The sequence below is a fragment of the Acipenser ruthenus genome, chromosome 22 (genome assembly GCF_902713425.1).
Source record: "Acipenser ruthenus chromosome 22, fAciRut3.2 maternal haplotype, whole genome shotgun sequence".
NCBI classification, from domain to species: Eukaryota; Metazoa; Chordata; class Actinopteri; order Acipenseriformes; family Acipenseridae; genus Acipenser; species Acipenser ruthenus.
In genome coordinates this window covers 8498887-8524858 of record NC_081210.1, presented here as the reverse complement: position 1 = coordinate 8524858, position 25972 = coordinate 8498887, and the positions used below count along the sequence as shown (strand labels likewise).

Genomic DNA, 25972 nt, shown 5'->3' with positions numbered 1-25972 from the left:
CACAATAATAATCTTAGTGATACTAAATGACAAACCACAGTGTGAACGCGCAAATAAAACCGTATTACATAGCAATCTGAGTTATTACAGTCATGGTAATGCCATAGTCAGCACCATTTGACTGAGTCTGCTTATTTTTCTACTTGTGGTTGCAACCAGCAGCCTAATTATTTACAGACAAAATAATTATTGACGCTGCTGGCTGTGTTGATGTTGATGGTGTGGATGCGCTCCCAATTTTGCTGCTATTAATGGATTTTACAGTGTGCAGTCTGTGGTGAGAAAAAAAAGGTGGAATCCTGCCATGGAAAGTCTGGATTTTAGAGATAACTCTGCAACAAGCCGAGAAGAAACCAATCCTGACATTCTGCTTGCGTCTGTCACAAAACAGTTACAGTACAGTCAGTACTTAGTTTAATTGCCTAAAATCATTAAAGTGCTTATTCGCTTATTCCTTAACAGCAGAGTTGGCTTGCAGTACCAAGTGTTTCCAGCAGAGGGCTATGCACAGGTCATCAGCTAAAATGTTTTAAGACTTAGTGACTTTTTTTCTTATGAAATTGTACGTTTGCGTGAACGGTGAAACAATGCAGAAGTTACTGATGTTACCTATTGTGTACTGTAAAACTTGAATATAAACTCATAGTCAAGATATTAAAGCCTTATCAAACGCATGATTTATTGTCGTTATTCAGAAGGATGTAATAAACCATACTGACTGCACCTTTGGCACAGTTTACACAAATGTGCAAAGTTTGTGTTTGTTTGTTCGTTGTAGCTGAACCCTCGCAATAGTTTTGGTACATTAACAAAGTAGCGGGCGGTAACACCAATGTTTATTGGATTTACATCACTCTTGCACTCTGTAGGACCGGCAGTTTTGTGTTCTGAGTTACACTCACGAGGTAAAAAATAATACAGTGCCTTGCAGTCGGCAGAGAGAGACGTACGCTGCAGATTGTACGATTTGTCTCGCTTTTGTACAAAGTTCAACATTCGACTGTGCATTTTAGAGCAGAAACAAGGAAAACGTAAGCACGTATTGCTGTTCTTCCTCTAAATCATACAGTCTTGTTAGCAAGAAGGAGAAAGGCCTTTTAGCCCGGCGCAACACAGTGGTTTACTCAGCCAGCTGTTGGCGGTAGTAGGTAAGGATACTGATTAGACAGAGGGCGCTGCAGTTTTATTTTAATACATGTTTGTGTGATGACATGAAGATTTGTTTTTCTAAAAGCTGATACGGTAATAATATACAATTAAAACATAACATTTTTTAAGATGCTGCGTAATTCTGTTGCTAAAGCATTTTGACATACAGCACACCAAACACATTAACTGTAGGCATTCTTTTTCAATTAAATTTAAAGATGTAGCCCAGTGGTTAAACTGCTTTCACCACTATAGCGTACCATTTTCACTGCTCCCGCTAAAATATGTAATCACTTGCCCCCTGTTTTGTGCTGGTTACCCTTTTCTCAAATTAATTCAGGAAATGCTGACATTTCAAATACCACTGCTGTACCCTTGCAGTTAGACCATTGGAGTGAGATTCGGTTACATGAGAATTGATTTGACACCAGGAAGCAGCAGCAATTTAGTTTCTGTAGCAATGCATTGTCTGAAATATTTGCTCGTTCCAAAGAAAATCTATAGGAATGAAGTTGCGGTCACACCCAGAATGCATTCTGCTAGACAGAGGGTCACTTTCCAGTTCCAGTGCTCCTCTTAATTGTGTGTTAAAACTTTTGGATAGGCAAATGAAACAGAATGGACACGGCCCAGCTGCAGCACAAAGACAGTTGTGATGGGACTCTGGGGACCAACTGGGATTTATTTACCTTATTGATTTTTAAAAATGTATTTTTTTTTTATCAGTTCAATGCTTGCATCAATTCCATGCAAAATGCTTGCATCGAACTAGTGGATACTGGGTTATGTTTTAACTCATGGCTTTTCTAATGTGCTGTGTTTCAAAACAGATCTGAACGTTGACCATGGCAGCTGAACCCATCATCAACTCCAGGCAAAAAGAGGCACTGATCAATGGCATCTTCACACAAGTTGTCTGCACAGCGTTCAGCAACCACATCCTTGTGGTGCTCACACAGTATGGAAAGATAGGGACAATAATATCTCTGCTGCCCGATGCGACATTCAGTGACATCAGCAAACCCCTGTTCACCACAAAAGTGCTGCTAGGGAAAGATGAAGTAAGCTGCAACTTGACCTTGCTATTGTTGACCTTTTTGATATGAGGCTTGATTGCATGAAATCTGACTGCAATAGCATAGCATGTCTCTAAAATATTTATAAATTACTGTTTGCATTCTGTGCATTCCAAGATAAGGAACACAAATACTTTAAAACATCCTAAAAAGTATTTGTAGTACAGACACGTGGCAAGTACTCAATATAATACAAGCCTCTCTGTAGGAATTACTGGCTGATTAAAAATTGCCTCACATTTCGTTACCAATAAGTAGTATTCCACATTTCAGGTTTATTCAAAATTTTCCCCAGAAATTGCAGGATTTTTTTTAAACTGGATATCGGTTTTTACTGATTTATACCCGATTTTTGTTTATTATTCAATATTTTCCCAGTACTATTTTCTAGGAAATACACACTATTTTGATCAAAATGCTGTTTTATTTTGACTCCGACATTGTAATAAGCAGACCTACGCTGTATCCTAGGATACAGCAGACGTTTAGATGTCAGGACAAGTAACGTTCAAACGTGATTCTCTTGTCACTTCACAAACACATTATCACCTGATTATATTGGCCAATCAAAGAGAGAAAAGCAATCAATTTAATAAAAATAAAGCACAGAATGACTGTTAACGAGTTTGTCAGAGCGCTGTGCTTTGCTGGACAGCCACTGTTTATTGCAGAGGTATGTATTGCTGGTGACTTCGTGCGACAGTACTGTCTGTCCATCAGTTAAACACTGCCTAACGCCGACAATCTTAATCGTAAATATTTCACAGAAAATGGTGATGCTTTAGTTGGCAAACTTATATGCATTGATAGAAATGTCCACTGTGATTTTTGACCCATCTCCCAATGGCTTGCAGCACCCAGTTCTGTCAATTTCCTTTTCTTTTTATGATTTAGAGGCGAATAAACCTGGCTTGTTTTGTGCTGATGTCATGTTCATACCAGATACTATTTCCGTCAGCACAGAGATTGCCCAAATGTTCACAAAGTACCAGTTAACTTGGGAAAATGTGGCTTCGATTTGCACAGATTCCCTGTCATCATACATGACAGGGACATTATTAATCAGAAACCAGAACTGCTACGCATCAGATTCCACATGTAAGGTGTGTATACTGAGATTATGCCCCCTGATTTTTACCGATGTTTCAATTAAAAACAATTTTTTTTACCGATTTGTATCCCTATTTTAATATAAAATAAAAATTCCCGGAAAATTGTTTTAAAGATAAAAACCTAAAACGCGGAACACTACCAATAAGCAAGTAAGCCGGCAAAATGAAACTTGGTCTACAGCAGAATTTCGGTACCACTGTTTACACGATTTGAGTAATCTTCTGGCTTAAGACATTCAGGCTGTGCTAAGCCTGTATGTTTGTTTGTATTTCTTAGTTTTATTAACTTAGCTTGTCCTCGTTCCACTTATAAAGATAAAGGATAATTATTGTTCTCATGTGCCCATACTGTACTAGTGATATGATAAATAACTGGCCACAATGGGAAATTGGGATAAAAATCTTTTCAAATTAAACACAGTATGCTATTCTATTCAAGTTTTATAATCCTATGCTGTTGTTTTAACCTGAGGTATGTGATATTTTATTCACAGGGTCTGACACATGTCTATGACAAAAACCTGGTGACTTTTATCTCTCAAGCATCAGGGAACAGACCTGTCCTACTGGCACTGGCCCTCAAAAAGATCAACATTGAAGGCATAAAAGCCATGAAAGAGATGATCAAAAGCTGTCAAGTCTGGTAACAAGACATCAAGTAGGACGTGATACCAAAGACTCTGGGGCCCGAGGAACCAATTAGCCAGGAGACAGAAGTGAAGCTGTTGACATCACTGACAAGCCTAAATTTAGGCACCTCTGATGCTCTGTGCAAACAAACTTGCATAAACTTGAAGGTGAATTATCATAAAAGCATGTGATGCAGCCCCTGGTGTGTAACAAGACATAAGAGTATTTTAAGTGCCAAAGCATCTGCCAATAGACTTAAAATCCTCTTTGTAAATATAGTGGTATAACTGCATGTTACACCACTATGTTGCCATCATTGTTGCAGCTGCTGGTCAGCAATTAAAATTAACTAACCAAGTAGCCTGCAGTAAAACGGCAACACTTATTTTTATTAGTTAAAAACTTTTCTGCAGGTTAATTGGCTTTTTAAATTTTTTATGTTTGCAGCTTTATTACTTGGTGCCATAAAAAAAAATGTATACAATAAAGACACTTTTATTAACCCATTGACTCTTGTTTTGACCGTGTTCACTTCATAACTTAAACGTGTTGCATGTGAAATACAGCATTTGCTAGTGCAAAGCATGCTGTATGTATGGAGATGTGGGTGTATTACTCTCTATACATTCATATTAATCCTGTAAAGCATTTGATGAATGTAGTAGTGCAAATGTTTATCCAGAAGATATTTCTATATTTCTGTATGCTTGTCGTTACCTCTTGTATTTTATGACATATCACAAAAAGTAGAACCAGCAATGGAATTAATTTTGAACTCTACAACAGCATAATGTAGTTTATTGTGATCTGCATTTTATTTTCTAAAGAATAATACTGGCAAAAACATTTCTGGAAAATAAAAGCACTATGTATACTGCTGGCTATATATAAAAATGTTCCCTTGTTCTTATCACTGGAGCCAGCATGGATAACCATTTCCTTTAAATGCACTGAAACAGAAAATAATACTCATATTTGATAGTGGTAAGAGCTTAAATCAATCTCATCCCATGTCCAAAGGTCATTATGTACTGATATAGGTGTACTGATGTCATTGCTTCTTAATTGCTGGATGTTAAGAGGAACATTTTATAGTACTTTTTGCCTCACCATATGAGCAAAAACATATGCGTTAAATTCTGACATTAATATAGTCAGACATTATATTGAAAAGTATTGGTAATGCTTTTCTGGTACCAACGCAACCATGTGTAAAACTGGAAATTTGCCCGACAAGAATTTGTGTAAGATTAAACAATTGTACTGTGATGAAACACTAGGATTTGCTTCCACTAAAATAAAATATTTATTTATTTATTTATTTAGGGAAACATTTTAGGGAAGGTTGACTTGGTGTTGGTTTCTTGCATTTGTGAATGGCAAAGCATATTCATAGTATTATTGATCGCTAAATGCATAAATACATTGGTATTACACAACATCTCATTTTAATAGACCACACATTATTTTGACTGGAGTATATATATATATATATATATATATATATATATATATATATATATATATATATATATATATATATACTCTTCAGTCAAAATAATTTTTATATATATATATTACAGTTCCCAACCAGACACGTGTAATTAAAATCACGAAGTTCTTTGATGACTGTTTGTTTATTTGGGCTAAGGTGACATAATACCTGTGGCACGTGACGAAGTGTGGTTGTGTCACGTGTCAAAGGCTTTATAGTTAATGTCACATGATTAGGGTGTTTCCCAGTTGCACCTATGTTCGTTTGTTTGTAACAGGTAAAGCAAGAAGGATTGGGAGTGACTGTGGAGAGCTGTAATGAAATTGTACATGGAGCAAACTAAAAGCATTTTAATGTTGGTGAACCGCTGTTGAGAAGAAAAATAAAAATAAGCGCACGTTTGGCCCACAAGACTTTAATCTTGCTAGGTTTCTGCATTTTGAGCAAAGACTTTTTAAACTAATAAACACGAAAGAAGTGACACCGACCCGTGTAGGAGGAAGCCATTTAAAAGACAAATGGCACCCGTTTAACTCTTTGTAAGCCTGGAAGTTTGGGTTTAAGTCAAAAGTTTATTTTATTTTTTTTTTTTTTTTAAAAACGTTTGACATGTCGCATGTGATGATACATTGTTACATGGTGTTGGAGTTTTAAGACCTTTATACCACTTTCGCCTAAAATTAGTTTTGGATTTTCCCAGAGGAATTCTGACCAAGTAAAACTACAAAGAGACATATCGACATATTTTTCCGGGATTCAGTTACGTTTAAAACTAATCTGGGGTTGAAAAAAAGAAAGAAAAAGCTCCTGCCTAAGTCAGAACAAGCTGTGTTTTGCCAGTGAATCTGGCAATGTCAATACAATTAATGGTAAGTTTTAACACGATACAGACAAATGTTTTTTTTCTTAATAAAAATATTATATAGATAAAATATTAAGTGTTTGAAACAGCTGGGTGGGGACATACAGAAAATCAAAACATTAATGTATAGTCATTTAAATGTTGTAAATAGTTACTGCTATTTTTTTTATTTTTATTTTTTAATAAATGCCCTGATAATAAGATGTGCATTATTAATGGCCTGGTGTCTTGGTGTACCCTGTTAAGCGCGTGCTTGTACTGTGCTATAGTAACCGATCAGTTTTCAACCTGAAAAGATTTGCCTTAATTTGCATTCTGGCACTGAATTTACTTTCTAAATTTTACTTTCAAATATAGAGATCTTGGGCATGCCATTTAGCACACGCCCAATGGCCTGACAGGATGGTGCGTTTGGTTAAAGGTAAAATCTTTTAAATTAGAGTTGACTATTAAGAAATTATTGTGGGACAATATGTCGTCTGCTAAATTTTCTTAGGGAATTCCGGTGTTGGCTGTGTGTATTTCAGAATAAGTCTTGTGTAGCCATTTTTGTAAAATAGTGTCAATATTTCTTATTAACTGCAATGATACTTGCTCCTTAATAAAACACCGACCCCAGATACACCTGATAAAAAAAAAAAAAAGTATTCACTCTATAGAATGTTTTGCCTACATTATGACTTGCAAAGTTTGTGCGCATGTCAGAAATACAACCAGTGCATTTATAGCTATGCGTCTCTTTAACTCTACACAACACGTAGATGTGTGAATGTATGTATGTGTATATAATATATATGTTGGTCTATTTCAACAATATGCTTAAAGATTCAGTGCTTCGTATTTTAGGGACAGCCTTTTGCATCACCTATTCATGGAGAGTGTTGTGGTAGACACTTTACACTCTTTAAAACTGACTTTGACTTCTTAGAAGTGACGAACATTGAGCTCCTGAGTGTAGATATGAGATATGATATAGTCCTTCCAGAAATAGCTAGATCACCTTGTTTATTGAGTTTATATAATTACACACACATAGACCAGCCTATTTTAAGTTTATTATAATTGTCAGCTTTAAAAGTCCTCTTCTTGCTAGAGTATCTTCCACAAACTAGACTAGAGATTCAACTAGGTTTATCAAGAAATAAAAAAAAAACCCTGCAGTATTTCTACAGGTATGCAAAACACTTTTTAATAAAGGGTGGCCTTCATTCAAAATAGTTTTAGCAACAGAGCAAAGAGGAAAAGTCTCTTACCACACTATACTTAGTCTTGATAAACCTGTAGTGTTGTGTATTATAGTATGTTTAAATAAAAACAGTAATAAGAACTCAATCTTTATTTTTTTCCCCCACAGATGAACAGTACTGGTGAGAAAATGTTAACAAGCACCTTGATTCGGAATTCATCAGCTGCAAGAGTTTTAGGTGACGCAAGCTCTCAGCGTTCATCTCCTTTTTCAAATTCTACAGACATTAGCAATGCAACATTGTTACGGTCGGGAAACACCTCCATCACTGGGGATCGGCTCTTTCTGAACACAGCGGCGGCTCAAGGGCTGTCTGGGATCTTTGTGTGGTCAGCACTGCTGCTCACCTGTCACCAGGTAAGAGGTTGGAAGGGGACGACAAACAACTTTATTATGATTTCGTTTCTTATAGTTTTAGCTTTCAAATTCTGATTGAACGTTTGGGTTTTTACTAGAGCAATCTAGGTTAATTACCTTGCTCGAGGCAGCAGTGTCCCCCACCTGGGATTGAACCCATGACCCTCTGGTCAAGAGTCCAGAGCCCTAACCACTACTCCACACTGCTGCCCCATTGCTGACCTACTGTCCATAAGACACAGGCGCATATTTGTAGCCTGTGAATTTTCAAGGCTCAGATAGCTAACATTTTCTAAAGTCAACAGGAAAATGTGTCTCGTGATACAATTGCTTAAAATCGTTGCCTTACCTTTTGTACACAGCACAGGATTTGGGTTGCTTTGCCTCTGAGCTACAGGCATTAATATCAAGCAAAGGAATCTGTTTAAGTGCCAGTCATAGTTGTCTTCTGTGTTGCCCCTTGTAAAAATGCACTGTATTACAAGAACACTGAACAGTTTGTTAGCAGTGTGCATGCCGTGTTGTGCCAGTCTGGTACTAGGCACACTACTTTTTCCTAATGGATTAAGTCGTCACTGTTGTAGTATTATTTTTTCTTCCTATGTAAAACTATATTGTATATCACCATTCTTTTGAAAATATATCAAGGCTTTCATTTAGCCTGGAAATAATCCCTTAGAGAATGTACATTTTCTGATCGTCAATCATGCTAATCAGATTTAAATAAACTAAAAGCAAACTCTTTCCATATATCCTCCTCTGTATGGCATGTGTGGTTGGGAAAGACTTGTTATCTACACTCGCTTTGAGAATAACATCCCCCATTGTGACAAGTCAGTTACTGATTGAATGGTTCTTGGTATCAGTAGTTTCCAGGACAGCTGCTCCAGGTTTAGCAAATAGACAGGTGCACTAGATTGTGGTGACGCCTTAGCATCCACACTGCACACAAAACATGCTTGTGTTAAAAGAAAAGTTGCAGAAAAGTCAAAAATATTTATTTGAAAGACTGCAAGAACACTGCCAAAGCTATCTATCTATCTATCTATCTATCTATCTATCTATCTATCTATCTATCCTTGCATTTTTAGATCTACATTTAGATATTAGTGATCTATTTTGTCTTTATATTGCTATCTCTAATTGTGTGTTTCCAGTTAAGGTAATGTAAATGTCTAGCATTGTAGATTTGACTATTCATTGACATTGTTTAAATGTTGAGTTTATGACAGAGAGACGTGCGCATGGGCAAGGAGTAGGACTTGTGTGTAAACTGCTCCACAAAATTATTATTTTTTCTTTACTAGCAACCCAGTTTTTATAAAACTGTACCATGGCTTTCCGATTAAGTGACCTTCAGTATACAGACCTGGCTTATTTGAAGTATGTCCAAAAGTAGAGAGAAACGTAATCTGACTGAATCAACCACCGAGTTCTGGCTTCGATCCGGGAGCTCCGGACCAAGTTCCTCGCAGAGCTTTGGTCTTCAGTATATGCACTACAAACCACAGTTTAATCTTGGGCAAAAGCTTAAGGATATGGAGCACTCGTTAATGGATGTTGACGATCATCTCACATCTGTTCAGTCACTATACTCTTTCCTGTACAAATACAAAAATGAAGCTGAAACTGGATAATCTGGAAAATTGCTCACACAGGCAGAACGTCAGGGTGATTTGAATCCTGGAAGGGTCTAGGCCAGCTACCTTTTGATAGCATCTTTCTTCACAGAGGTACAGTAGACTCAGTAATAATTCAATGATATGACGGCAGTTCTGGGAAGATTTAATAAACCAATCATTGTCCCTCAAGACACTCTCGCGTACAGTACTGTATCCACTAATCGCTATTGGTGCCAAGAAGGTGTTCCTTTAAGTTCCTGTTCCTTTAGCTGTAAATGGGGGGGGGGGGGGGAATTAATTTCACCACAAGGGTGTTCCCCTTAGGCGAAGTGTTCTCCTTAGGAGGTGTTCCTATATGTGGTGACTACTGAACTTGGTGAGGGGAGCTTTGATAAGCCACCGGTGATTGATCGAGCACATCGTTCCTTGGCCCCGAAGCTGCGTCAGGGTGATCCGCTAATACCCCCTGTCCTTTTTTGTTAAATGTAGAGCTTGTATAATTAAGTCTTTCTGTTTTTTTTTAGAATGCTGTTGGTTTTTTTTGCTTAGATAAATATATTTAAGTCGCCCTGGATAAGGGTGTCTGCTAATAAATAAATAATAATAATAATAATAATAATTACTTTGTGGATTTTTGTTACTCTGCAGATGGAATAACTGAGTAAAGTACATGAACTCTGTTCATGATAAAAGTTAATTGTATTTATGTGCACCAAAATCAGTGCTTCTAAAAAGGTAATTTTATCCAAAGAGATTTGATTAAGTCGTGTCTAAATAAATGGAGCTGGCAAGAAATTTGAAACTGAACTAATTTTAAGAAAATTTCCATCTGCGCTCCACAAATTATAATGATATTTATACAGCAGAACCTTCTTCAAGGATGCTGAAGCATTGTCTACCTAGGGTGTAAAGTTTATGCACTCAGCGAAATAAGTTGAAAGGACAAGAAGTGAGCCTAAATTGTAGATGTGTCTGAATGAAATTGGGTTGCTAAGTGGCTGAATAAGCGGGCTCTAGCAAATGACCCTTTTCACCCTGTCCTGTTCGCTTCTCATCTAGTACTGTAATGGGTTTTTGAATCCAGAGCATGCTCAAGTAGCAATATGTCTGTCATCACTGATGGTTTTGATAGAGGCTAGTACTTGTTGCTGTGCAGTATCAGCAGTACTTGCTAGTTAACTCTCTCCACTGTGTCAGAGTGAGGAAGAATACAAGAAAGATTAGCTCATCGTTAAACCAAATGCACCTACCTTTATTACAAGCATCAGCAGCATCACTTTCAGAAGTGATCCTATTGGGATTTCCGTATGGATAAGTTTTAAGTATGCATACCAATTCATCATAAGCAGGTACAGTGAATTCTCGTTAATGCGAACTTGGATTGGTACCAATTGTCTACAAAGTCCAGGCAAAATTTACCAGTAACTTTTTTGTAAATTACTTTTTGTAATACTGTTAGTGCAAATTATTTTGGAGCCCTCCAATGGAAGAAAAATCTGAATAAAACTAAATGCCCCCCCACCACCACCAAAAAAAGAAGAAAAGAAAATACTCCTCCTTTATTCCTTTAATTATATGAAAAAAAGCTTGCCCCCCCCCCCCATCTAGACATTAATTGTACTTGGCCAAAGTGGCAGTATTGGGTCATCTCTGAGAGATGCTGAAAATTGGTTGATTATGGCCTCTGAACTCTCTCCAGGGTAGTAGAGTTGAAAAACGTTAGCAGATCTGTACTGTATGAGCGACCTTCATTTACCACTGTCGGTGCAGTCTCTGCTGTTGTCAGTCCTGCGGCTTACAAGTAAACTGGCTGTTATGAGCATTTAATCACTCTGTGCTTGAAGTTTGAAAGGTATGGTGCTGACGAGTAAATAAGTGCTAGGATATGTCGACTTTTACTGTAAATGGACACTTTGGAAATATGAATTAAGCAGGTATAAAATGAGCTGTCTCATCCCATTTCCTTTTCCATTTCCAATCTCTATTGAATATCAAGGCCTCTTCATAGAAGTGATCAAACTTGCAATCTAGCTCAAGATCATCCGCTTTTGTACGATTTGATGTTTATTTGTGAACACGTATCTTGACAACTGTTTGCCTGATTGAACTTTGCTATGCTATTTGTTACAAAAACAGAACTGATCCTGTTGTCTATGATCACACCACAAGAGAAAGTTTACTAGATGAGTTTTTAAATTGTATTCACTTGTAATTACTTCTGACAAAACACCACACTGGAACCAATGGGTTTGTGTAATTAAAAAATAAAAACAAATGTATTTACAACACCTGTGCTGTTTCAAGACTTTATTACAGCTTTAATTAAGAGATTAAGCAGTGTATGTTTGTTTAGGATCTATAATTTTATATTCCTCCCTAGATGAAATTGATTTTCAGATCATGGTTGACAGTATTGTTTTCCATTTATTTTACAGATCTACATGCATCTACGGTATTACAGCATTCCGAACGAGCAGCGCTACATCATTAGAATTCTCTTTATTGTTCCAATTTATGCCTTTGACTCCTGGCTCAGCCTTCTTTTTATCAGCAACGATCAGTACTATGTTTATTTCGACTCGGTACGGGACTGCTACGAAGGTAAATATCAATCTTATTGGAGCATATAAAACTGTGGCCCACAAACATATATGAAACAATAATTGGAAAGAAAGGATTCAAAATACAAATAGTAAAAACAAATATGAAGTTATTGGTATATATGCATTTACAGGTTTAATCCGCTGAAGAGGAAAATCATTTTCCATTTTTACAAACTTTGCACTATTTATTTTTGGAAAAGCAAGGGATACTTTTTTGAAGCTTTGAAGATTGCATGTGTAACATCTTTTGTGAAATGTGATTTGTAAATATACAGTACTAGCACTCACCAATGTATTGAAAATGGTTGTTACATGCTTGTAAATGCCAGTCATGGTAACCTATTTTTAACTACTCTGGACTGGATTAGTTAAGAAAGGCTATATCTTGCTTGGACATTTGTTACGTCAATGTATCACACATACTGTATCTATATATGGATCTCATTTGACCTGCTTTTCACAGTACAGATTGGCTGAGCTATTGAAGGCTGTGTTCTTGGGGGAAACAATTTTGTATAAACCTGGCATGTGGGGGCATTTTTGTCAATGTATATGTATCATTCTGAGAAAACAGACATTCAACCAAGCGACTACTAAATACCAGAATTTTAACAAAGGACTACAAATTGTATTTAATTATTTGGCCAGTTGCTTAAAGGTTGTGCTCATTTGAGGATAAGTGTTTAGCAGAATAAACAAACCAAAAAAAAGGTTATGTTTGTAAATTAGGATTTAAACAGGTTTTGTTTGTAAATTAGACTACAAAAAATAAAAACTGTACTGCTTTTATGTGACGTGTTGCATTTCAGTTTCATCAGATATTTGTGAATTTTTTTTTTTAAGCAAGTAAGGAATGTAGAGAGGGCGAGGAAACCAGTTAAGCCTGGTCTGTGCTTGTCTTTTTATTGTTGTAGTCATTGAAAGCTAGGTGTGCTGTGCATTTCTGCCCATAGTAACGCTTCCTAAGGAGTCATTACCTTTGTCAGCAGTCCCATAATATACCCCGTCATATGACATGCCAGATGTATAACTCTTGTGTATCTCTAGGCTTAAACTTCTTGTCTAAAATATGTACAGATTCCATTGCATGGCTTAATTAAACATGCTTCCAAAGATTGAATTAAAAACACATGCAAAATTGTAGTACATACTGCTACGCTAGCAAAACTAACAAAGTGTGCTGAATTTGAAATTGAAAAACTTGTATTGTTGCCATATGCGATACAAGAAGATGTGTTTCTTCTTGCTAATAAGGTAAACCCTGTTGCATTAGCCTTGTGTTCAAGGGAGCCACCACATAACACATTAAAAGGGTGTTATGATATAATGTCTGGTATTGCATAACAGCTGGCCCAGTGGTGCTTAGTGTTTGAATATGTTGATGCAATTATGAAGTCATATGGTGGAAACCACCCAAGTTCAGTCCACAAGCTCAGCAAGAGGTAATTTTAGCTGTGACCCCTATATAACCCCTATCTGGATGGGTGACTTCTACTTTAGTAAAGCATGACAATTGTAATCTCCCAGAATTGCATAAAAATAAAATATATAGAAACTTTACTGTTCAGCATTAAATGTGGTATATTTAATTTTAAGTGCTGATTAAATTATTGTAAATGATAAGACTGAAAGATCTGAATGTTGTGCAGGAGATAGGAATGCAGGCCTCTCCCATAGACAAAGATTGCACACGTAGCGATTTAATTCAGGTTTTAATTACAGAATCCACGTCACGGTTTTGAATTCAAATTGGGAAATCCTCTTAACCATTTTCTTTTTGATTATTGTAACAGAGTACTGTGTTGTGGCTGTTATATGATACTGCTCCAATGAGCACAATTTTGGGAAAGATTACCAACATTTTTAATTATATTGGTGAATCATGCATTAAGTATTGTCTGTAATCGGAGTAAGAGTTATATGAAATTGCTCTTAGTTTAAATAGTATTTGCTTAGCTCCCAAATCCTAAAGTTACATGTATAGAAATTGTCGCTATGTTGTGTCTAAAGAGATTTACTGTGATGCTGCTTTCTCCACTAACATTTTTAATGCAAATTAAATGGAAATAGTACTGAATTGCTCTGATATTATCTCTGTATTTCCTGGTAGCTGTGCTGGAAGAAAGTGTCTGTGCATTTACAATCCCAGCATAAGATTTAACTAAGTCCACTTTAAATAATAACAAGAGATTACAGGGGATTATCGGGTCATAGACAATCTGATGTCTTCAGCACATGCTTATTATGATAATGAAATTAACAGGAAGAAAATATTAATAGTGTTTGGATGAGCATGGATTTTTTTTTTAAATGTATAAATATTTTAAAATGTGCTCATTCTTAGATGGTTGTAATGAAACCTATGCATAAAATTGTATAATCTGCATAAACAGGATATTACAATAAATAAATGTCTTGTGAATAAACTTAAACCCATTGCCCCACAAATTAATCATGCTAGAATGGGTTTAATTTGTTTCAGACTTTTATACAAATGATGTTTTTTCTAGTACTTATAATACTGCAAAAAAACAACACATTTGTTTATTCTAATATTTGTTTCTGTATTTGCGGTACATTTACTATATGATGAAGACAATGCATTTGAAGTCCTTCTGTTATATTTATTTAAATGGAAATTAGGTCTTCACTTTCACAAGAATCTTCAGATGTACCAAAATATATTTGATGTTGAACTAATTTCTTTTCATTTACAGCATTCGTAATTTATAACTTCCTCAGTCTGTCCTTTGAGTATCTTGGAGGGGAGAGTGCGATTATGTCGGAAATCAGAGGGAAACCCATTCAGTGAGTCATTTTGTGTGTTTTAATTTTAGAAATGTAGGATGCAGTATATTTTCATTTTGTACAGTATATTTATCAATCTAGCTCTCTTTCTATCTCATTCTTTTTTTTCTGTCATGTAATTGTTTGACTTTCCCTTTGTGGAGCTCTCTAAACCCACGCCAATGACTCCCACAAGGAGAGATGAATTACTATGAGAGCTTTTTCACAGTCGCTACACCATGCTGTGTCTGCTGTTGGAGAAACAGGCTCATTTTCTGTTAATTTGGTTAGAAGGCTCGATTTGTTTCCATGTCTCTTAGAGGCATCCCATTAGTGGAGAGTGACCAAGTATCCACACGTTATTCTCCATTTATTTATTTTGTGATATGTAGCTAATGGGTATTTAAGCTATCAGAGAAGTAGCTTCAAAAAACAAAGGCCCATCTGGATTTTATCTATAAACTTGGCTTGTTAAATTCACTAATGACAATATGCCAATTTAGTTATGACCAAATAAACAAATAGTCATGCTGTAAATGTATAGATGCCAGTGAGATTATACACTATTGGCATAGGAAGAGCCAGTGTGTTACAGTTAATTATATGATCATGAGTAACGATAATCTTTAATACAGATTTTTTTTTTTTTTTTTTTTTTTAATATACATAGGTCAAGCTGTTTTTACGGAACCTGCTGTTTGGGAGGAATTAGTTATTCAATTGGATTTCTGCGTTTCTGCAAACAGGTTGTTACATATATTGTGCTTGGTTCTTTTGACACATGTACACCATGGCCACTTAAATAAAAAAAAGATCTGTACCGCCTTCAACACACAAATCTTTGCGAGGTCATTTCTGTACTGACGTGAAAGTTTATGTATTTTATAGTTGTAGAATTAGGTGTACAGTGAGAGCTAACTTGGTTTCCTGAGTGCACTTGTTTTCCCAGAACTGTCTTGTAAATGATCTGTTGTGCTTTATTCTTGGCAGTGAGAAATGTACAGCATCGCAGACAGGTGGCACTTCATTAGAGGCGTCGTCTAAAGTAAATATAGGGCGTGCATGCATTCTTAGCCAGATCGTAGTAATATTTTCAGTGCAACAGTAATGGTTAATAACTACTATTCTATTCTTTCATATTTTTTTGTAAAACAAATTGCATCCCGTTGGTGTATTCAAAGTGAAATAATGAGTTGTCGGTTGACATTCTTTGCAGAGAGGATTGAAATTCAGGAACGGTTGGCTCTATTACTGTGATCTAAATTATTTTTGAAGGGTTTTCTCAAGAATTGTCTAGAGAATGAATATGAATAACTTATTGAGAAATAGGCGAGATAAGATGCACTTTGTATGTGTCATGTATTTCAAACTAATCTCATATTCCCAATTATTAATAAAGTAGAAAATGATTGATATTTGAAAATGACTTTGTTGACTTCTTTTTATATTATCTTGAAAGCTACTTCAAAAGCTGCTGTTTTAAATACAGTGAAACAAATCTATGATTTTAAATTATTCTTAACTATAGATTATTTAAAATGCAAATTAACAGTGATGTTTTGTAACACTAAACATTGTATTGACATTCTTAAGTCTGCTAAACAAAGAATCTGGTGCATTTAGATGGTATTTAGAATCCGTTGAAGGATACTTACTGTTTTGGTTCCTAAACAAATTGCCCAATGCTAAACGAAGCCGACTAAGTTCTGTCCCTCTGTTTGAAATCTTAATTGTAACCCTCGTCTTTGCCATAGCCCACCTGTCCTACTGAACACCACGCCTTGATTTGGTAATGGTCTTGCTTTTTCGTCTTTTATTGAATTTCAGGCAACCCTTCAGTTCTGTGTTATCAAACCCATTATGGCCGTCATCACCATCATATTGCAAGCATTTGGGAAATACCATGATGGAGACTTTAAGTAAGGGGAAACATTTATTTCTTATTTATTTTGTATTACTTTGCAATGTTCATTCATTTCAAGATTTCTGAATTGTATGCCATGCAATTCCACAGATACTGTAGCTTCATTAGCTTCTTTGCAGCCAGTGTTTGACAGTGCTCTACCTATGACCTCCTTTGTAAAGAATTGTTGTGCTTGCAAATATTTGTTTTTTGTTACTGTAATGCCCATTGCTAACTGTTTTGTTCCTTTCTCAGTGTTAATGGTGGCTTCCTCTACATCAGCATCATCTATAACTTCTCAGTGAGCCTGTCGCTCTACTCTCTGTTTCTGTTCTACTTCGCCACCAGTGACCTGCTCCGCCCTTTCGAACCTGTGTTAAAATTCCTGACCATAAAATCAGTGATTTTCCTCTCTTTCTGGCAAGGTAAATATTGTACGTTTTTAAAAATACTATATTGAAATGAAAACTGGAAATTTCTGCAGTGTACGTGCTAGAAGAAAATATGGTTCAGATAAGTAGTGTTATGCATCTCCTATACAGCGTATAATGGCGCTACATACAATAACTGTCTGTTACAAGTTGTCATGCAAGCTGTCATGCATTTACATCTCTTCTAGGAATGTGTTTGGCTGATATGCTACTGGGGTTGTGTTTTGGTTTTGTTTTTGAACCGATTCTGTTTGGATGTGAGAGCATGATTGGGAAAAAAACCAAAATAATAATCTTAACTGTCTTGATGTATTGCTTTTTTCCAGGTATGTTGCTTGCTATCCTAGAGAGGTGTGGTGTCATCCCTGAAGCCCTGTTAATCGACGGCCATGAAGTTGGGGCTGGGACGGTGGCTGCAGGCTGGCAGAACTTTATCATCTGTATTGAGATGTTCTTTGCAGCAATAGCACTCCGACACGCCTTCACCTACAATGTATACCAGGAGAAAAAGAATGAAATGTCAGGTATGAACTCAAAAATAAACATTACCATTGGTGTGTGTGTGCGCACCTCTACAGAATGGTCATTACTGTAGCTGGGGCACTGCTATTGTTTATCCTGGCAGTGAATTAGTTAAAGGGTTGGCTCCTGAACTTGCTTTTCTACCATACCTTACACATGTATTTAGCAATCTTTGTGTTCAGGCAAACCAGTATGTTTTACAAAGCAAAACCATCCACACAGCTAGTATGCTAATCGTATGAGTTTAGTTTGGCTGTAAAACTAAAGGCACTGGTATCGCAAAATACTTTTCAGTGTCAGGCTTGATGAGTTGCAAGATATGTAAGACAGTTCTATTCAACCAAGGACAGCTGCTCAATTAAAATGCATTGAGCATTAAGCAGCAACCCTAGATACTACCTTGTTTTTTTTTTCTGAATAGTGGCATATATTCAAATGAGTTTCTCCTAACATACTCTCGACTTCAAAGATAATAAATGTCATGCTTGAGTGAGCAGCTAGATAATGAAAGCTGCTACCATTATTCTTAAATATAGCATATGTGGCCTTGCACAGTGACCATGTTTACAAAAAAAAAAAATAATAAAACTTCTGATTTAGTTTTTTTCTGTGAGGATGTTACCTTTTTATATGTAGATACTCTATGAAGTGCTTGGACTATAAATATTTTTTGTAGGAGGTCAGAACTAGGTGGGTTGTTTAAAAATTATACCTTGTTTATTACATCTCTAGTATATTTGCCTTGTTCCTCCTTCAAATAAAAACCTTTTGTTGTGTTTTATTTGTTTGAAGGAAAATTTCATAATATAATGCCAGGCTGTAGTTTTTTATTTATATTATTTTATTTTACCTATGGAATTGTTCACCAGCTTAATGTAAATGCAAGCAATTATTGCTTGTGCAGCCTATCAGATGCCAAAAGGTGGATAGAAATGTTGAAAAACAGAAACTGATGTTTAGTTCTTTTGTCTGCTCCTGTGTGTGGTGCTTACGTTCTCCACGAAAAAAACAAGCTTGGTTTAAAAATATCCAAAGCCATGAATGTAAAATAATCTTTTGTATTCTAATACTACGCCCCAGAAATGTTTTGTCTTGTTTTGAGAAGATATAACTGAGCTGCAGTGTTGAATGGTTTCTTCAGTGTTGAATGGATTGACCGCTCTAGTTCTGTTGGCGTCCAGTTTTACAAAAAAACAGCCTAGCCTTAGGTTTCGTAGCTCTTCAAACATTACATAGTGTATTGATCAATTTAATTAATTAAGTCATTCAACTGCCACAGTCAGGCACCATGTTGAGAAGGTCAAAAAATGCTTTTACTAAACCAGGGCTAGTTTTTTGTTTCCGCAAGAATTACGGTTAACTGACAAGAAGTAAAATGCTTGAGTGTTGTATCAAAGTGGCGAGTTTCAATTGTAGTACTGGCTGTCAGACTGGCAAATATGTATTCTCGCTAAAGCATTTCCACCATGGGATTTAGATCTTATCTGCAGTATCTCTTGTTAAGCAGAGTTGTTCATCCACTGTGGCTAATTTTAGCTTATGGTACAACATGGAGTGGCTCAAACTGCTACGTAACGAGACTCTAATTTCCATCCCTGACATTTGAGCAGAAATGTAACCTGGCAAAATTTTTATATTCTAAATTATGCTTCACAATCTGCCCTGTTAAACAGAGACACAGTTCTCTGTAATTGAGATATTGCATCTCTATGGCTCTATTGTGTAAATATGAAAAAAACAAACAAAGTACTTCATCTTTGACTGTCAAAAAATGGAAGTGCTCTGAAGCAAAGCAATTGTTATCTATTAAAATTAACTTTATGATCATTTGTCATTCTGTGAAGTTCCTGCTGTTTTCTGCGAAGTCAAAATGATCGCCTAATATCCTTAATGTGCTTTTAAATGTCAGATCTCTGCAGGATTCTGTAGTTTTGGAAGCCTTTGCTTCTGATGCTTTCGGCACCTCTTGACATGTTGTAATACAGATCTAGTTTAAAGCAATTCAGCTGTGGCGAGGGGCATTTGGCAGCATATTTAACTAAGTGTTGAACCTTATAGCATTTCTGACCTTATGGGATGTAAGTGATGTTTGTCTTGAAGTAACTTAAAGGAGACTTAACAGTTTAATCTTATCTGCACTGGTGCATTACTGGAGTCAGGACCTACAGCTAAGGCCAAAGGTTTTGCAGAACCTAGGATTGAGACAATTTTAGGGGGAAGAAATATATGATCTTATTCAACATCATGTAATCAAAGAAACTACAAAATGATATCCCAAAGTCTACCAGAAGCCATAATAGTAGTAAAAGTATTTCATGTTAGATTTTGAAATGTCACATATTGTAAAATGTGTCAGTTTTTAGTTAAGTATATGGAAAACTAGAAAGCGATATGCAATTCAATATGTTAACATAACATTATTCAGCAGGTTTTTTGACTTTATGAAGCAAAATGTGTTAATTCTATAGGGTGGTGCAAAACATTTGGCCATAGCTGTAGAACCGAGCCTTATACAAGTAAACAATGTCTGTCCTTCAACTAGTATGGCATTTACACTAAAAAGAGAAAAATAAATCTCATAAGCAATGCTGCAGCTTTCTTGTCGCCTTTATGCGTGCTTTCATCCATCAACAAAGAACGGCTGAGTGCATAAGAGCATTAATTAGAGGTCTTCCTGCAGCCGGCCAGAGGGCATGCTTAATAAGTGCTGAAGTCTTTATGCGTCGACAGCTGAAATTCGAAAAGGAACTAGAGTCTGGGGAGGCTTTATGAATTACCTCCATCAGATGGTCCGCTGCGGCAATTGGCAAACCATGCGCGGATAAAACACTTTTTTTTCCCCTTGTATCTGCTGCTGGAAAGATTTCTTCTCATTTCAATGCTTTGGCCATCCCAGTAAATTGGAATGCGCACTGCATTTGCAGGTGGTGCTCAATTATTTGTACTGCAAGGAAAGAAACAGTGGTATTTACATTCTGCTGAAAGAGGGAGAGCACATAACCATTATAAAACACACACACAGACCCACATGGAGGTGCAGACACTGACACACGCGCTTACCTCCACACCATATCATATACTATTGTTGGAACAGTAGTCGGTTATTGTGATATTTTCCATGTATTTATACCGTTGTATTTCAAAATGATTGATAAAGCTGTTATTAGTTAGGATTCTGTATCAGATAGTAATTAGTCCTGTCTTTTCCTGCATACAAACTTCAAACTATGGATGCGTCCATATAGAGACTCTGGAGGCTGTTTAAATAAGTTCCTAAATTGTAATCTGTTGGAGAGGAACGGTATGGCATTTTTAAGACAGTAGCCAGTGAGCTGCATCTGTGAATTAATGCAATTTTAGACACAAAATATAACCTTAAAAGTGTGTGACAGGTTCGTGTTTTTTTTTTCCCCCCTGAACAGACTTCACAATCCTGAATTTGTCCTCTAACTGAAGGAAACACTTTGTGTATTGCAATGTCCTGCATTATATTTCTATAGCTATATCTCTATCACTAGTGTGCTTTTCTTCCTGGTTTTCCTATTCAAATTTCCACACATAACCTCACTTGTTCCTCGTTTTCCCTAATCCACCTACACAAGGGTGAAAGATTTAGTTACTGCCCCGAGTTGAGGGTAAATGAGGATTTTCAAATGGAATGGGGTCTGAGACCAGTGTTCCATTTCAGTGACCTTATACTTGACACATGGTTTCAATTTACATAAAAATAACGTGTTATTATTATTATTATTATTATTATTATTATTTATTTCTTAGCAGACGCCCTTATCCAGGGCGACTTACAATTGTAAGCAAATACATTTCAAGTGTTACAATACAAGTAATACAATAAGAGCAAGAATACAATAACTTTTGTTCAAGCAAGGTGTGACAAACCACAATTCAATAATGCAGCAGATAATAGTGATAGTTACATCAGGATATGATTAAATAGTGATAGTTACATCAGGATGTGATTAAATACAAAGTACTACAGGTTAAACACTTGGCAGATTACAGTATTCTGAAGTACAGGATTAAATGCAGTAAAATAGGGGGCAGATAAGAGCAAAATAAAGCACATTTACATGAAGGGTGATAGTGTCCCAGGATACAAACAGAGGAGTTCTACAGGTGCTCTTTGAAGAGGTGAGTCTTAAGGAGGCGCCGGAATGTGGTCAGGGACTGGGCAGTCCTGACATCTGTAGGAAGGTCATTCCACCACTGGGGAGCAAGGGTGGAGAAGGAGCGGGCTCTGGAGGCAGGGGAGCGTAGCGGAGGTAGAGCTAGTCTTCTAGTGCAGGCGGAGCGGAGAGGTCGAGTGGGGGTGTAGGGAGAGATGAGGGTCTGGAGGTAGCTGGGTGCAGTCTGGTCAAGGCATCTGTAGGCTAGTACAAGAGTCTTGAACTGGATGCGAGCGGTGATCAGGAGCCAGTGGAGCAAGCGGAGTAGTGGAGTAGCGTGGGCGAAGCGAGGCAGAGAGAACACCAGGCGGGCAGCAGAGTTCTGGATGAGCTGGAGCGGACGGGTGGCGGACGCAGGGAGGCCAGCCAGGAGGGAGTTGCAGTAGTCTAGGCGGGAGAGTACCAGGGCCTGGGCCTGGACCAGGAGCTGGGTAGCATAGTTGGTGAGGAAGGGTCGGATTCTTCGGATGTTGCTCAGGAAGAATCGGCAAGTGCGTGCCAGAGTGGAGATGTGCTGGGAATAAGAGAGGCAGGGGTCCAGGGTGACTCCAAGGTTCTTAGCGGAGGAAGAGGGAGAGAGTGTGGTAGATTCCAGAGGAACAGAGATAGAGAGATCAGAGGAGGAGGGGGAGGAGGAGGGAAAGAAAAGGAGGTCAGATTTAGAGAGGTTGAGTTTGAGGTGATGCGAGTGCATCCAGGAGGAAATAGCAGACAGACAGGTAGAGATACGGGAGGAGATGGTGGAGTCAGAGGTGGGGAAAGAGAGGAAAATCTGAGCATCATCAGCATAGAAATGGTATGAGAAACCATAGGATGCGATGAGGGGGCCCAGGGAGCGGGTGTAGAGAGAGAACAGGAGAGGACCCAAGACTGACCCTTGGGGGACTCCAGTTGAGAGAGGGTGAGGTGTGGAGGTTGCTCCACGCCAGGTTACCTGGTAAGTGCGGTTGGAGAGGTAGGAGGAGAACCAGGCCAGAGCAGTGCCAGAGATCCCCAGGTCAGCAAGAGATGATAGTAGAATAGAGTGATCAACAGTGTCAAAGGCAGCAGAGAGGTCGAGGAGAATTAGGACAGAGGAGAGAGAGGCAGCTCGGGCACACTTAAGTGAGTTGGTGACAGACAGGAGGGCGGTTTCAGTGGAGTGAGCAGAGCGGAAGCCAGATTGGAGAGGGTCAAGCAGAGAGTGGTTGGACAGGAAAGCAGAGAGCTGGCGGTGTACAGTCCGCTCGAGGGTTTTGGAGAGGAAGGGTAGGAGGGAGACAGGACGGTAGCTCTGATGCCTTATAGACATACATATTGCTTTACCTGCAATAAATGTATGCATGTCCAGTATGTACAGAGGAGAATTTACATGTGTACATGCTTCACGGCATCCAGCGGAATACCAGAGATCATTCTTTCAGAAAACAGGTAAAAATAGTAAAGAAACATCATGATATTGCACAACAATGTTTCCGTTGAACAGAAAGACCTAACAGTAGATGTGTTTTGTCAAGTCTAGGAAATACAGACAGGTAAATCTGTCTTGGATATCCTCATATTATTTAATACGTTATTGTAGGATATTTTTTGTTCATTTACTGTTGAAAGGGTTAACATTGGACTAGTATTCAGAATAGAAATATTAAATGTGATTTTACAATAGAAGTAGATTTACAGATGGACAGACAAATCCTTAAATCATTGCAAGTCAGTGGCAGACATTTAAAACCACAAGGCCACACTGCCTCCTGCAGTTCATCTTGCTTAATGTCCAGCACTCCCATTGTTGGATCTGTGTATTTTCTTAATTTGGGCCAGTATTCATCTGTCCAATTCTATTTAATCATTTATTTAGCCATACTTTACAGTCTGCTATCCTTTTTTATTTTGTAATTTCTTTCCCCACCTCTCTGCTTTTCACTTTACTTTATACACCTAGCCAATAAAAGAAAGGGGTTTTCCAGTCCTCTCAAATAAAAATATTGCTGAACCACACATTATTCATCCCAACCCACTGAGGATAGCAAGTGGGGAATTATTATCATTGATTTTGTTGTTTTGCTATTTTTCCTTTCAGGTAACAATGCCCCAATGCAGAACATCTCTAGCGGGTTGAAGGAGACGATGAACCCCAATGATATGGTTCAGGATGCCATTCACAACTTCTCCCCTGCCTATCAACAGTACACCCAGCAATCCACCCAGGACGTGACAGCCCCCAGCCAGAGCGGGAGGCCTGGGCAGCACCGAACTGTGCACAAGACCAAACGGCCAAAGAAAAATGACAAACTCGTGCTGATCACCTCAGATGATGAACAGTAGACACTTTGGAGTGTTATTTTACTGGGTGACTTGATGCTTTATCCAAAGGATGTACACATGCCAAAAAAAAAGAATATATATATATATATATATATTCTATGAAATCAGGGGAAATAGCTGTCCATGCTTTGGTAAACTATAAAAGATTATGTAGCCTAACTATGTTGAGCTTATTATATTTTAAAGTTTTTTTTTTTTAATGGGTATATTAACCAAATAAAATAAAAATAAAACAAAAAAAAGATAAAAGCTGAAACAACATAAAATAAATAATGCTGCTTTGTTTTTTTTATTTTATTTAGGCAAGACAGTGGAATATATATATATATATATCCAGTTTACATGCTGAACAGTGTTTCTGGAACATTGATGTACCTTGCTGTTGTTATATGGGTGAGTGACTCAAAACCACAGAAGTTACACTTGTATTTGATTCATGTCAGTTTTGAGAAGCACTTCATCAATATCATAAATCATAGATAGGAAAGCTGTATTGTAACCAGAGAAGCTGTCTGTTTCACACCGGACTCACTGTTGGATATGACTGGCAGCTCTATTGAAGTTTTTAGACTGGCCATTAAAACACTCTGAACCCCATGCCCCTGTTCTTTCACAGACAATATATCTGACAGGCTCCGAAGATAGAAGGGCTAGCTTTTGAAAACATTACAAATAAAACTTTTTTTTTTTTAGTAAGGAGTGCAGAGTATGAAACGCTGTACCACCATGTATGTTTTGTCTTTAAGAATGTTAGTTATGTTTTAGTGTTAGATATTTATTTAGGTATTTAACAAAATGAAGCTTCAATGACTAATTTTTTTTTTAATTTTTTTTTTTACATAATTCCTATAGACATATTAATCCAAAAAGAAAGAAATCACTGGGCCCTGTTCACAAAATTTCTTTTAATGTTTTTTTTTTTATCAAAATGGACCATTATTGCCAAAAGCACCACAAAGTTCAAAGCACTTGTTTTGTGAAGCATGGTATTATATTTGTGTTGTATGGTTACATGTTCTTTATTGGCAGTCATTTTTTGCACAAAAGCATCACAATACTTGCAAATAGATTTGTTGATACTGGTTTTGTTGTTGTTCGTTAAACAGCAGCTATAACTACATTTTGTTTGAAAGCTGATTGTTAAAATAATAATAATGTACATTGTTTTTCTGCTTTAGATCTTCTGTACTTTCATGACTTGTAAATATTACTTTATTTTGACATATGTTAAGACAGTACAGTACACACAGGTTCCTATAAGTGTTTTTATTCCCACAGTTTTAATGTTTGGGGTCTGTATTTACCACTTAAGCTTCCATTCCTGGTAATTAGTATTTACTATCCCAGTGCTGTATCTGGTCTGTATGTTCATAGACAATGTAAATAACATGTTCTTTTATTGCTGTTGAGATTAAACATTCTTCCCATGTACTGTACATTGCAATCTAAGCATGTCTAAAAGTACTGGAAGCTAAACACTGGTATGTAAAAGAACAACTTTTGTTATTTCTCATTTTAAGCATAAACATATAACTGGCTTTAAAAAATAAATGATATATAACGAGCAAGCATTACTGAGGATTAAAAAAATAATAATCTAATTACTGATAAACAACTTATTTGGCTCAAAGTGCTGTTTTCGTGTGTTCAGTCCACTTTTATAAAATCCCATTCTCTTTCAAATCTAGA

The 25972-nt window shown here is 37.0% G+C and overlaps 2 protein-coding genes across 4 annotated transcripts in view; both read left to right on the top strand.

Moving 5' to 3' along the window:
* The window catches only part of LOC117431197 (proteasome assembly chaperone 3-like), a 39068-nt gene extending 34618 nt beyond the window's left edge, over positions 1-4450 (top strand). The window contains exons 2-3 of the mRNA XM_034051909.3: positions 1980-2210; positions 3832-4450. Coding sequence (XP_033907800.2) covers positions 1995-2210; positions 3832-3984 — 369 coding nt within the window. The 5' untranslated portion in view covers positions 1980-1994 and the 3' untranslated portion in view covers positions 3985-4450. The remainder of the gene's footprint in view (positions 1-1979; positions 2211-3831) is intronic.
* Positions 4451-5687: 1237 nt separating this feature from the next.
* LOC117431788 (transmembrane protein 184B-like) lies at positions 5688-24331 on the top strand. Of its 3 annotated transcripts, none has more exons than XM_058995951.1 (10): positions 5688-6331; positions 6682-6729; positions 7679-7927; positions 11985-12150; positions 14870-14960; positions 15610-15685; positions 16767-16858; positions 17098-17267; positions 17600-17797; positions 24039-24331. In XM_058995951.1, exons 1-10 carry the CDS (start codon positions 6314-6316, stop codon positions 24281-24283), a joined length of 1353 nt encoding a protein of 450 aa, XP_058851934.1. In that variant the 5' UTR covers positions 5688-6313; the 3' UTR covers positions 24284-24331. The 3 variants fall into 3 exon arrangements, with proteins under 3 accessions (XP_058851934.1, XP_033908988.2, XP_033908987.2); XM_034053097.3 differs by having other exon boundaries at positions 6682-6745; XM_034053096.3 differs by lacking the exon at positions 6682-6729.
* The last annotated feature ends 1641 nt before the right edge of the window (positions 24332-25972 follow it).

Coding starts and splice junctions, on each gene's coding strand:
- LOC117431788 (XM_058995951.1), top strand. Junction 14,961..15,609: donor ATCAGAGGGAAACCCATTCA/GTGAGTCATTTT, acceptor TAATATACATAG/GTCAAGCTGTTTTTACGGAA. Junction 15,686..16,766: donor TTCTGCGTTTCTGCAAACAG/GTTGTTACATAT, acceptor ATTGAATTTCAG/GCAACCCTTCAGTTCTGTGT.